This window comes from Podarcis vaucheri (assembly GCF_965113315.1).
Source record: "Podarcis vaucheri genome assembly, chromosome: Z".
In the NCBI taxonomy this organism is placed as follows: domain Eukaryota; kingdom Metazoa; phylum Chordata; class Lepidosauria; order Squamata; family Lacertidae; genus Podarcis; species Podarcis vaucheri.
In genome coordinates, this window is record NC_138758.1 from 4,284,757 (window position 1) to 4,298,569 (window position 13,813).

Genomic DNA, 13,813 nt, shown 5'->3' on the forward strand with positions numbered 1-13,813 from the left:
GAGGAGGATGGGGACTAAATTGAAACAAGTTGTCTGTTCCGTCATTAGCTCTGGCTCCATCTGCTGTTTGTCTTCTGCCTGCAGCTCGTGTCCTAGTGGGCAACATCCACCACTGTAAGATAAAAGAGTTGTTTCCTAAAGGGTCTCTCTGAAGAAAGCATTCTGTAAATAGGGCACCAAAACCAAAAAGTTCCCATTCAAGTTACCTCAGAAGGGGCAGTCACCTGGTTGTGGGCTCTTGGGGATCTAAGTGTCCTTGAAAAGTTCGTTCCAACCTTATGCACGAGCCCATGTTATGCAATATTTTTTAGGGTAGAATGTGTTTGTGGCTGATAAAATACCTTGATGTGACACAGCCTGTATGTTCATGTGTGTGACAGAAGTGATAATCGAGAGCGATTATCGGAAGGGAGAACATATGGTGTCTTCTTTTTTTTATTCACTTACATCGTCATCTCAAATCTTTGTATGGAAAAGGATACCATAATGTGCTTAACAGTGTGACAAGCTCCCATTCCTCCTTTTTCCAGTTTCAAGGAGGATTGTACAGCTCTGATAATTGGGATGCTTTTCCTAGAAAACATTTCAAATGGCTTGTATAGATTTTGACAGGCTTCAATTTCCGCCCCCATAGGTTGAAGAAACTGCACTCAGTTTATGGAATTGGACCACGGCAAGAAATAAAAACTGTGTTATGGCTGATGTGCAGAAAGTTCAGTGTATGTATGACATCTGTGCCATAAACACTCAGCATTTACTGAAAAGAGTAAAATATTTCCTGTTACTTTGAAATTTGTATAAGTCTCAAAAGGGGGAAGGGGTACTGCAAATGACAAGGACTCAAAAGGGGGAAGGGGTACTGCAAATGACAAGGACTCAAAAGGGGGAAGGGGTACTGCAAATGACAAGGACTCAAAAGGGGGAAGGGGTACTGCAAATGACAAGGACTCCAGACTTGCTATGGGTACCACTGCCTGGTTTTGTATTTTTAAATGAAAGCACACTTTATGATTATTATTCTTTAATTGCCACCTAGAGACTGACCTAAATTAGGGCAGGGTGACTGGTGTACTGAAAGAAGCATGTTTCACTGGCTAGTAAGGATGTGCAAATCTGACAGCCTCAGGTCTCTGTTTATTATTTTTCCAGTTTTAAGTTCAGCTCTGCTTATTTCCACATCAGTTCATGAATACCTTTTTTTTTAAGCTTTCAAATCATCAGATTCTTAGGCTTAGAGCTGGCATGTCCAACAGGTAGATTGTGATCTACTGGTGTTCCTGGTAGATCCTGGTTGATCTCTGGCCCCTCAGCGATCTCCTTACAAAAAAGCCCCCAAAAGCCCCCAACTTTGCCTTTCCTAAAAAAGCTCAACAACTTTGGGTAGATCACTGCCAGTCTTTTTATGACAATGGGTATATCACTGCCAGTTTTTTATTCTGTGAGTAGATCACAGTCTCTTGGGAGTTGGACGTCCCTAGCTTAGAGTTTCTCCTAATATAAACATTCTTGTATGCAGTTTTGCCAGATGTTCACATTTTTGTGACACAATTTACCCCATATATGCATTTTTGTATCTTTTTTTTTTTGCCCCAGTATATGCATGCTTATGTGCATTTTACCCCAGTATATGCATTTTTGTTACACTTTACTTGGTTGCATAATTGCATTAGAAAGTTCAGAGAAGTGCAGATTTTGAAGTGTGGCTATGTTTAAGTGCAAACAGAATCAAATTTCTTCCCCATCCCCTACTTGCAAGGAAATATGCTGACCTCTTCCATGTTTAGTGTACTTAGTGGTGTTGACAGCAATAGTTAACATAAGTCTGGTGTTTAAGCATGTGCATATTGTTTTACAGTGCTCCACGTGGCCTGCAAACTGATGAAGTCCTCTGAAGGAGACGATCCTTCTGAGCAGAAAGTCCGGAGGCAGATTTTGGTAATTGCAACTAAATAACATACTGTTACTCTCTAAAGTTTCATTCAGCTTCCCAAAATGTTGAAAAACTAAATAGCCTATAAAGTTGCAACTGTTGCCTTTTCTTTTCTTATACTGATAGATTTCAGTTGGTGCTACATGGACCTTAAGAGGGTGCTAGACACAAAGAAATGGGTTTCAAAGTTTCTTTAAACTTGCCTGGGAAAATATCATATCCATTATTTAGAAAACGTTTGCAATGATTAAACAGTAATAATTAATGACTCAAATGATGTACCAAAATGTGTGGTTAGATGTTTTGTATTTCACTCCTGTTCTTTTATAATGTATACAATCATGGAGTACAAATCTCAGCCCCTTCCCCAACCATAAATGTTCAGTACATAGTTTTACTGTCTGTATTGTTCCATAACTATGGAACTATGGAACAATTGGTATCTGAATCTCCAGTCCGGTTGAATAGCTCTCTGGAGTCAAGTGGAGTTTTATTTCTTTAACATCTTATACCAAGGTATCCGTCCATAAGGAGCCATTAATTCCTGTCATTGAGATCCTTCCTCTTTGCTTACTAATATATGTAATTTAATCCAAAGCCCTGTGCTGCAAAAGTCATCTTCATAATCGTTTCTGTTTATTCTTAATTGTTCAGTAAGTTTTTTCTGCCAGTGCCAGGATCCACACTTGTTTATACCTGGTTGTTTTGTTTCAAATATTTAAATGCAGGTACAGTGGTATCTCAGGGACGTGGGTGGCGCTGTAGGTTAAACCACAGAGCTTAGGGCTTGACAATCAGAAGGTTGGCGGTTCCAATCCCCGCAACGGGGTGAGCTCCCGTTGCTCGGTCCCTGCTCCTGCCAACCCAGCAGTTCAAAAGCACGTCAGAGTGCAAGTAGATAAATAGGTACTGCCCCGGAAGTAAACGGCGTTTCCGTGCACTGCTCTGGTTCACCAGAAGCGGCTTCGTCATGCTCGCCACATGACCTGGAAGCTGTTTGCGGACAAACACCGGCTCCCTTGGCCAATAAAGCAAGATGAGTGCCGCAACCCCAGAGTCGGCCACGACTGGACCTAACGGTCAGGGGTCCCTTTACCTTTACCTTTACAGTGGTATCTTGGTTTACGAACAGCCTAGTATACAACCATTTTGGATTACAACCAATTATAACCTGGAAATGAGTGCTCCAGGTTGTGTGGGTTTTTTTGGATTCTGAACGAACTCCGTTTGTGGCTGCACTTCTGTTTTGGGTGCCACACTTCCGTTGTCTGGCAGCGGAGAAGGGGGTCAACACGGTGTTTCCTGCAGCTGTGAGGGAGAGAGTTGTGAGCCTTCCAACCATGTGGCTGGCAGGCATGCAGCTTCCCTCCCAAGCTTCTGCGGGGATTGCTCTCCTCCCTCAGTGGCAGGGTTGGCGGGCTCACAACTCTCTCCCAAGCCTCTGCGGGAGGAGAGCAATCCCCACAGAGGCTTTGCCCGCCAGCCATATGGTTGGAAGGCTCACAACTCTCTCCCTTGCAGCTGCAGGAGGAGTGCAAGCCCCACAGAAGCTTGGGAGGGAAGCGTCCCCTTAGCAATCTGCAGCTCACCTGCTTTGACAAGAGGGAGATCTCAAAAGATCGTGCTGATTGGGGCATTGGGCAGAAGTGTCCCCTCAGTGAGTTAGCCGCCTTCCCCCCCCCCCCATGCATGCTTCTCATCTCTTCAGTGTTTTTCCTTCCCTCCCCACTTAAGCCCCTCTCCTGCATCAAGTTAGCCACTTCCTTTCCCACAAGCACCCCATGCACGCTCCTTGCTCCTCCAGTTTGAGTGTTTCCACACACCCCTTAAACTCCCCCCTCCCGTCTTGTCCCTCCAATGGCAATGGGTAGGTCACTGCCAGTTTTTGATACTGGACAGTAGATTGCAGTCTGGTTTATTGCTTTCATTTTATGGATCAATTGTCTCATTAGATAGTAAAATTCATACAGTGGTACCTCAGGTTACATACGCTTCAGGTTACATACGCTTCAGGTTACATACTCCGATAACCCAGAAATAGTGCTTCAGGTTAAGAACTTTGCTTCAGGTTGAGAACAGAAATCATGCTCCGGCGGTGCAGCAGCAGCAGCAGCAGGAGGTCCCATTAGCTAAAGTGGTGCTTCAGGTTAAGAACAGTTTCAGGTTAAGTACGACCTCCAGAACGAATTAAGTACTTAACCCAAGGTACCACTGTATTGAGTTGCTGTTTTAGGGGTTGCTTTTCATTGTCTGGAGAGGATTAAACCATTTTCCATTACTTTCTATGGAAAAGCACACCTTGGTTTAAGTCCACTTTGGTTTAAGACTGGACTTCCGGAATGGGTTAAAGTTGTAAACCAAGGTACCACTATATTTTATAATAATTCTAAAGTATTTGCTGTTTGCAGTTTTTTATGAAGCAGAATGTCAGGTAGGGTCTACCTCACATTTAACAATCAGTTTTATTAACATGGCTAATGAACTACTTTATTACCACAGTTAATAAATTATAGGTAATAAACCCGATGATAGACATTGTGCTCACATGCTCCCCTGTTGCTCCTCCTTGCATGCACCTGCTTTTGACACTTCTGTTATGGCTTGTTTAAACCACAGCTCCCCATTACACCCAAAATGGGGAACTGGTTTCTTCCTGGCTTACTTTCTAGGATATGAAATGGGTGTGGCTTCATGTCCTGATTAGTAGACCAGTACTGCACCACTTCCCTAGTTTGGTATAAACAAATTGCAGTAGTCCTCCATCCAAATTGAAGTCCCAGGTCCTGAGCAGTGGGCAGGGTAGTTGCGTGCAGCAAGATTAGCCACAGGCTGGGATCCAAAACAACAGCACTTGTCAAGAGCCAGAGGAGCCTCCAAAACAGGAAGCCCAGGAGAAGCAAACGTCAAAAGGTCATAAACCAATGTCCATAACTGAGTGCAGAAGACTTGAGCCATCGCACATAGGTTTGGAGGTCCGTCAAGAGGTAGAGCAAAGAAGTCAGGTTAGAAAAGTCTGGGAGCTGAAAGGTGTGTGTTGCTTCAGCAGCTGCTAGTCATCAACTGAGAACTTGCATAGTCTGGTCTCTCAAACTCCATCCAGGACCAAGTGCATTTAATTCTGCTCTTGAGCAGCCCTTTACTGCCAAGGACCCCCTTGCTCATGAGCTGCTATGTTCCTCTGAGTTTCCACGTAGGGGGTCCTTTACTGAGTGGCCACCTGACCTTCCTGGCATGCTGTCTGGAGCTGGGAGGGGATTCAGACTCAGGCTGAGAAGCATATGAGTCAGGGAACCTTCCTGTGGGTCCTTCCAGGACAGCCTTTGGAGGAAGGCCTGGTGAGGTGTCTCCATGGATATTGAGGCCTTTCGGACCAGTTCTGGAGTTGGACTGCTCTTTCCTCCTGGGAAGTCTGGGTCTTTTTAAGAGGTTGAATCGTCCTGAGTCAGGTTAGAGCCTGGCAAGATACCAGAAAATTTGCCCTGCACTGCCAGACCAGTGGTCCATCTAGCTCTGCATTGTCTAGCGCTGGATGGCAGCGATGCTCCATGATTTCAGAATGCAGTCCTTCCCACTCCCAGTAGTGCTGTCCGGGAAGGATGTGACAGTTGCACTTAAGCAGGTGCACAGAGGCATGAGGCTATGCATGATGGGTGAGCATGCAGGTTTGATTCTTGGTCTCAGCTCAAAAAGCCATAAGCCAGGATCGCGATCTCTAATTTAAACCAGCCAAATTGTTGTAAAGGTCTCTCGATTCTGTTATTCTATTGAAAATATGTACTGGTTTTGTAGGATTCCATAGAGGCCAATGTCCATGTTTTGTTTTAAACTTACGAATTTATTTTATGATCCAGATGGCTACAAAGACTGGGAAAGGCTATGCGAATGTTGGAAAATCTGATCTTGCCAATGAATTTTTTGAGATTGCTTTGGATGTAAGTTTGTGCCTTCCTGTGCAATAATGTTTTTTTGGTGTGTTTTTAGCAAATACCATGGTTTGTTGGTTGTTTTTAAGCATATTACCTGCTTCATTTTGCAGAGTCTGAAACAACTGTACGCTCTGCTGAAAAAGAGGAGTCCTAGAGAGACTGATATTTGTGAACACAAATCTGATATAGAGAGGGGCATGTTCAAAATTATCTCTTTCCAGGCTGAATCGGTACGTTGGTGCAAAAAATAAATGCCAAGCTGCTGTGGTAGTGCTATGGCAATGTAATGAGTGTTGTCTTCCTTCGTATTGTTCATATGATGTGCTTTCTGCAGTTCACTGGCTTCCAACATTTTTAATTCATAGAACTTGACACACTCTTTCTGTGAACGTGTTTCCAATACAAACATAGTTTTCTAGAATTTTGAAACATCAATTTAAAATTGACCTGTGGCACAACCTGGCAGTTTACTGGCCTGTTCTTTTGCTTTCTCAGGCAGTTGCTGAAGGAAATCATCAGAAAGCAGTCACATGTGTTCTTCAGTGCAAAAACTTCCTGATGAGCCTGCCACAAAAGGTGAGTATCCGTGAGACTGTCTTTATAATAGTTTTTAATGCATTTGTACTCTATTCTGTTGCAGTGGTGCTTCACTGAAAATTAGGGGAAATGTTTCAACTATTCCACACACATCTTGGCCTTTTAACACAGCAGTACATTTGTTTTGTATATTTGCAGACCTGTTACCTCTCCCGCCTGTGCTATAACTTTGGTGTGGAAGGATACACACAGAAGAGATATGAAGAGAGCTCCTTTTGGCTCTGGTAATTCCATGAGTAGTCTTTTGCTTATTCAGTATATATTTATAAAAAATATTTATGTACCACTATTGATTAAATAATTGGAACGATTTACAGTGGCACCTCAGGTTAAGAACTTAATTTGCTCTGGAGGTCCGTTCTTAAGCTGAATGGGGCCTCCCGTTGCTGCTGCCACGCGAATCCTGTTCTCATCCTGAAGCAAAGTTCTTAACCCGAGGTACTGTTTCTGGGTTAGCAGAGTCTGTAACCTGAAGCGTCTGTAACCTGAGGTACCACTTAAAAACCATTTAAATCTTAACATCATAAATTTTTATTGAAACATGCCTTCTGAACCACCTGCATAAGCCTGACTGAATAGAAATGGTTTCCGCAAGCGTTAAAATGTTGCAACAGAAGGTACCTGTAGATAGCATATGCTGCCCTTTCCTCCCAAAAAGGACAAGCAGGCATTTTCTTCTTCTTTTTTTCTAGGCTATAGAGATAGAATGTCCTGTCTCGGATATACCAAAGGCAAACAAGCGTTGGTTTGAATTGTGTCGTTTGGCACCATCTAGTGGTTTAAAAAGTTGTTTGCAATTTCAGAAAATCTAGTCTTGTGAGAGCATTTTTCCAAGGGAAGTTAGCATGCATTTGGAAGGTGGAGACAGCAGCTTGGGTGGTTTGATGAAGAGAAGCAGTGACCCGAGAGGGTACAGCAACTCTTTCCTTCTGCTGCTGCACTCCAGATTGAACCCTCCCAAAGCTGCTTTTTTCTTAAAGGAAGCAGACATTAGACCAAAGTTGAGGAACGCATGACCTGTCATGGCCAGTGAACAGGGGATTACACTAGTACAGTCACACTTCATGTTGCATCTGCTTCAGGTTACGTGTTTTCATGTTGCGCCCCGCGGCAACCCTGAAGTACCAGAATGAGTTACTTCCAGGTTTTGTCGCTCATGCATGTGCAGCAGCGCTAAATTGTGCCGCATGCGTGCGCAGACGCGGCATTTCGGCTTGCGTCAGTTCTGTGTGGAACCCGGAATGGATCCTGTCCGTAACATGAGGTTCCACTGTACATCTTTTAAAGTAAACAGTGTTCACAGAAAAGCTCCATCATGAATTTATTTCTGGTAGAGGAAGAGGTGAACAATCTTGAATCCCATCTTGTCCCAAAATATAATTCATGTTGGATTTTAAGCAGCTGACTAGGTTGCTTATTTGCTGGTACGTTTGCTGACCTAGGCTCTAACTTGTCCCTTGAGATGGCAGGGACAGGCTAGGACACTTATTCCTGACAATATTCATTTATGAGTAGACAGCCAGCTTCAAATTTGCCATTTGAAATAAGACTTGAACACTTTCGTGTGAGCTGATTATTCATACATGGGCCCTAGATTTTTCTTTCAACTAAAATTTCATGGAGGACTTTTAAGATGGAGCAGATAGCAAAATTGGGGAGATGGGTCTATGACTGAAGAGCCCTCCATGGAGAGGAGGACCACCTACCACTCAGAGCATTGGGGAATCTTCAGGCAATTAGTAAATGACACCCCATTGAATTCACCATCTTTGCAGTGGATAATCTACAGTATAATTTCTTCACTGTGGAACATTTCATGTAAAACAATAAGAGAAAAATTGGTACCGTGGACGGGATATAGTTATTCTTACACAGTATGCTATTTCCTGTGAATATAGCCAAGTGGGTCTTTTCTATGCTATGAATAATCAGCTAGTCTGTTGTCGGTTTCCCCCTTTTCAACAGCCAGAGTTACGAAATTGGAAAGATGGATAGGAAATACTCCAATGGAAAAGCAATGCAGGTGAGAAATCTTTGTAAACCACATGTAGCCCAATGGAGGAATCCGTTTTCCTTTGGGGTTAGAACGGATTCATTTATGCCAGCCTTTTGAGCTTATATATTCATTTATTTTTAATTGTAGGCTAAAGTACTGCGGTTACTAAGTAATGTCTATCTGGATTCGGGGATTAGAGGTCACGAACACAAAGCTCTTGTGGCTGTCACCATGGCTAATGAGGTGAGGGAGCAAACAGCTGTTTGAAAGACATGGGACTGAGTGAGTTGCTTGTGCTCTAAGCATATGGATTGGATTTGTTTCTGCTGAGAGTTAAGTGCTGCAGTCAGTGGAGCTACTCCAGAAACAGTATCTTTTCCCCAAGCCTCTTTGCTTTTATCACTAAACTCTACATTTCAGTCTGAAACAAAATTTTGTTCTATCTTCACCTTATGACTCAAACAACCTGCAAACAAGGGTTCACCATTAAACTTACATTTGGAAGCATTCGTTTTTCCATTGACTCCCCTCCTGGGTAGTCTGCAGAAGAGTCCTCTGTAACTTGAAAGCTTGTATACTTCATTGTGAACATTGTTTGATCTTAATGAAAATTTTGTCACTGACCCTAAGAGTTATGTTATATTGAACCATTATGGCTGTATGATTTTAGCAGGAACATAGGGGTAAACTTTGTAGGGGTAAACTTCAGTTCCCAGGATTTTTTGGGGGAAGTCAGGTGTTTTTAATGTATGGTGTGAATGCAGAGAGCGAACAGCATCCTCCTTCACCCCTTTAAATGATCTTTGGTGTGACGGGCAGCTGATACTCCTGGGGTCTCTGCTATCTCAGAAGAAGACGGGATATTGGAGACAGTAAAGAGGCAATTCCTCCTCTCCCACTCTCCATATGAGAATTCTGAAAAAAATAAAGAATATGTTTTGAGGCTCTGGGATGAGAAATTATAATCGCAGTGCTGGCTGACTTGTTGCTAAGGATGTTTAAAATTATTCTAGGAGATTATTTAGAATATATATTTTGGGGAGTGCTGATGAGAGGGCCTTGACATTCTTTCAGAGTTATGAATAAGCTAAGCTCTGACAGCAGCCAGTTAAAAATATCCTGAATATGGTGAAGAATAGTTTGGCTGTCAAAATAATGTCTTGATCTCTTGATTTACAGGAAGATTTGCATCCAGCTGGTTTGTTCTTGAAAATTAGGATTCTCCTGAAAGGTGATGTGCTAGAGGCAGAACTTGGCGCAGGTACCATCCTTGGTTCAAAATAAGTCACATGTGGCATCAAGCCTGTAAAGGAAGGTTGAGTTGTGAGGGAAAGTGCCAGGACTGTTTTATCTATGGCAACAGAGGCAACTTCATTTTATACTGCACGGTGTTTTAGTTGATGAGCCTCTTCTGTTTTTAACAAAGAGTATGAACTGCAAAGTAGAAAAATGGCTGTTTACAGTACATGTGCTTGCACTCTCAGTCCATATTTACCCAAGTGAATATTTTCCTTCTTCAGTGCCATTTTCATAGATTTGGAGGGATATTTGTTTTTATACTATGCACATTCAGTATTTTCTGAGACCCCACCCAAGTTAATCAAATCAGCTACAATCCTGTCTATCTGGATTCTGTGATTAGCACTTGGAAATCAAAACCTGAACAATATTGATGTTTCTGTTTGTCTGATTTTATCTTCCTCTCCACCCTTTGCTTTCAGTGACACACTAACCTTCCCACTTCCTTCCCTCTCCAGCTATTGATGAACTTCTGCGTCATGGGTTCACCCTAGACTTTTTTGTGGATGTAGCAAAACTGCTTCTGGAGCATGAGAGGTACAGCTATCTAAGGGATCCTGACCAGTAGTAGTTTTTCATCAAGCAGACTAGACGCTAAGGAAGACAAAGGAACTCAAATTATGACATGGCTTGTCATGGTAGAATTCCTTAAGAGAAAAATTACAGGAGTATTGGGAATGATGAGAAAATAAAGGGGCAATGGCTCTTTCATCTGGGCACATTTAGGTGCCCAAACCGTTTTGGAGAGATGTTTGGGTGAGCAGATTGAGGCCTGCAATTAGTATTATTGCAGGTGTACATACATTTGGTGTATGCAGTTCTAAACGGTCTGTTGTCAGGGTGGCAGTGTTTCATGAAGCTTTTGGTGTGAGAGCATCAGAGAGTGACTGAAATTTTCTCCCTTTAGAGGGCAATGTGGGTGGATAGGAATCTAGGTTCTTTTGCTATTGGAAACTCAATTCATGAATGCTACCTGCCTTTCTTGTTGCCAGTGACTGGCAGTCCATATGCCCAACCTGTTTGCATGTTCTTTGCATATCTAGGCAGACCATCGCGCTAGACTTTTTGGACTCACTTGCTGAGAGATTTAAAGGATTCCCGGATTTTGGCAAAATCAGTCTTCTTCAGATTGAACTCCTGATACAGACAACGAATGAGTCGCTTGCCCAAAATATAATTGAAGGTGTTATTGCAGGTCTGTGCCAGTTTTCTTTTGATGCTCCTTGGTGGTAACTCAGTAAAAAGAAAAAATCATATTGGTCAGGCCTGTCTAAAAGGGGCAGTTTTTAAGAGGTATCTGAGAGAAGGCAAGGGGTGGTTTCTGCCAAACATCTACTGGCAGGGAGTTTTACAGGGCAGGGCCTGCACACTAAACGCTCAGTCCCTGATGAAGGCCAACCCCCAGAAGTGTCCCATCAGAGGATTTCAGTGACTGAAGGGGAGTATAAGGGATCAGGTGGTCCTTAAGGGGCTTCAGGCTCAGTAATGGTCCCCTTCCCCTTGTTGCAGCCCCCAGGCAGCTGCTTCCTTTTTGCCATCCCACATGCCATTCCAGTTCAAGATATAGGAACTTCGGGAACTGGGAGCCCACAAATCAATTTCAGCAGCTCCATATGATAACAGTTAAGGCCAGTTAGTTTCTGTCTCTGACCAGTTATTAACAATGACCTAGGCTTCTAGACAAATGTAAGCTGGTGGGTTTGTGGGGAAAGTGGGGCAGAGGAAGGTGGTTTTGAATCCCTGACCCGCTGTCGTCCTCCTCTTCCCTGGCTGTCCTGTCAGGAATGGGCCACACTGGTTCAGGATATATTGCCCTTAAGATTATCTTAAGCATATTTGCTTGGGTGAAAGTAACAGGTAGGACTTAACTTTGATTGAGCATTCTTAGAACCAGGCTTTATGTAAGATGCCAGGAGTCCAGCTTTAGATAAGGTCACATTTTAGTTTGGCTTTGAGGATTTTTAATAGAGTGCACTTTGCTCCTGTCCTTGCAAATATGTTTGATGCTCTAAAATTGGTGAAGTGCTGAACTTTGTCTCCTCAGACCACAACCAAGGAAAGTTTCTGCGTCCTGAAACACTGGATCACCTACACCATGTTCTGTGGGAGAGAGCTACCAAGTACTATAAGGTTTGGAGCCATGCAAAGTTTTTCTTCTTGTTTTCTTCTTGCACTGGCTCCCAGTGGAATACAGGGTCAGGTTTAAGGTGCTGGTTCTAACCTTTAAAGCTGTATTCGATCTGGGATTCTTGTACCTACAGGACCGCCTCTCCTGGTATGCCCTGTGGAGGACCTTATGGTCCACAAACAATAACATCTTGGAGGTCCCGGGCCTCAAGGAGGTTAGACTGGCCTCTACCAGAGCCAGGGCCTTTTCTGGTGGAACGCTCTGTTGCAAGAGACCAGGGCCCTGCCGGACTTTCCGCAGGGCCTGCAAGACGGAGCTGTTCTGCCAGGCCTTTGGTCAGGGCTCAGTCTGACCCCTCTCCTTTTACAGACCCTGCATACAGGTGGCCTCTCTAACTCTTCTCACTGGCTCGTACAAATAGCTGAGCCTGGTGAGTACTTAAGGTTCCCAACCCCTATAGTTATAGTTATAATTTGCGGGTAGCCATCTGATCTTATTTTGATTTTAATCCAATTTTAAGCTGTATTTCAGTCGATTGCTGAATTTTATGTCTTAATGTATTATATATTTTTGATGTTAGCTGCCCTGAGCCCAGTTCTGGCCAGGGAGGGCAGGATATAAATTAATATTATTATTATTATTAGTTGACTACCACATGTGGTTATGTATGGTGAATGCAAGCAGTCTGTGGGTTGAAACGTGAATGTAGCATTCCTTTGGAACACCTTCCCACTCACCTTGCACTTTGCCAATATTTTGGGTATCTGAGCTTTCAAAATAAACAGGCACAGGAATAAGTTTAGCAGACATGGACTGGTTATGAAATGAAATAAAATGCAGCCTCTTTCATTTTTTTCAACTCGAGGTTCCTAAGCCAGTATTTTTCAAGGGCTGTGATAGTGGTTTTCAGCAAGGATTGTTGTGCTGGATTGCAGTACATACCTTTCAAAATGCAGGTGGTTCCTCAACTCTGAGATCTAAATAATCAGTGTTATCCTAGCCCGCTTGGCTTTGAGAAGTCACCATGCACTCCAACCTCCTGTTGATGAAGAACAGAACAACTGCATACTTGTTCACAACCCATGAGCTTGGAACTCACAGAATACAATCAGTTTAAGACACAATGCTTATTTTCTAGGAAGAAAAGTATTATGAAGCCCTTGAGTGGTACACTTACTCATTCAAACTCTGCTCAGGCAGACAAATAGAGAAGAATATTGCATGTTTGGAAAGGAATATAGCTGCTTGCTTTCTTCGCTTGAAAGAGCCTCTCAAGGTATTTCTCCAGCCTCAGGTGCTGATGTTTTTTTCCAATTTAACCTTCTCCATGAGCTTATGGAAAGTCTTAAAATTTGCTTCTGTTTAATATTAGCAGGCCTGGGGTGTTTTGTGGGGTGGGGGTACGGGCAAATCTTCCTTTCGAAATGTGGGAGATGTAGCAGCCAAACCTAACATTGCTTATTCTTGCTACATAGTAAGATTAGGGGCTGACTGCCACAGAGCTGTGTGGCTGATTGGCAGGCGCTCAGACCATAGAAATGCAATTAGTAGAGTGCGTGGCGTCATTTCCCTTCCTCTCTTGAGTGGGAACAGTCAAAGATGTATTTCCCCACTCCCCCATCCCGCTCTTTGACCAGCTATGCAGGAGGACAGATGTCCACTTGCTCCAGACCAGGCAGTATGCCTGAGACTGCTTTTACTGTAAATATATGTATTTTACTGCTGCTGTAGCTGAGAACCAGTGCAAGACTATGAGTAAGTATATCATATTTTAAGGCAGCTTCCAGTTGTCTGATTTCTTTTTTAAGGGGGGTAAACGAAAAGAGGAAGTCGGCTCGCTTCACAGCTGGACTTAATTAAAAGAAGGCCTGACAGCCAATTCCTTTAATTTCGCTGCTAAGGGTGGGACTTTTAAACTCTCTTCATCCCACACACAC

The 13,813-nt window shown here is 43.2% G+C and overlaps 1 protein-coding gene across 5 annotated transcripts in view; it reads left to right on the top strand.

The window, feature by feature from the left end:
- The window catches only part of TEX11 (testis expressed 11), a 43,405-nt gene that overhangs the window by 6,262 nt on the left and 23,330 nt on the right, over nucleotides 1-13,813 (top strand). Inside the window, exons 4-16 of one of the 5 annotated variants that reach the window (XM_082207385.1) lie at nucleotides 635-719; nucleotides 1,856-1,935; nucleotides 5,782-5,862; nucleotides 5,967-6,086; nucleotides 6,352-6,432; nucleotides 6,592-6,677; nucleotides 8,419-8,476; nucleotides 8,597-8,692; nucleotides 9,629-9,710; nucleotides 10,207-10,285; nucleotides 10,792-10,943; nucleotides 11,793-11,878; nucleotides 13,015-13,152. In XM_082207385.1, the coding sequence (XP_082063511.1) occupies nucleotides 635-719; nucleotides 1,856-1,935; nucleotides 5,782-5,862; nucleotides 5,967-6,086; nucleotides 6,352-6,432; nucleotides 6,592-6,677; nucleotides 8,419-8,476; nucleotides 8,597-8,692; nucleotides 9,629-9,710; nucleotides 10,207-10,285; nucleotides 10,792-10,943; nucleotides 11,793-11,878; nucleotides 13,015-13,152 (1,224 nt within the window). The remainder of the gene's footprint in view (nucleotides 1-634; nucleotides 720-1,855; nucleotides 1,936-5,781; nucleotides 5,863-5,966; nucleotides 6,087-6,351; nucleotides 6,433-6,591; nucleotides 6,678-8,418; nucleotides 8,477-8,596; nucleotides 8,693-9,628; nucleotides 9,711-10,206; nucleotides 10,286-10,791; nucleotides 10,944-11,792; nucleotides 11,879-13,014; nucleotides 13,153-13,813) is intronic. The other 4 variants (XM_082207387.1, XM_082207386.1, XM_082207388.1 and 1 more) reach the window with 4 other exon arrangements.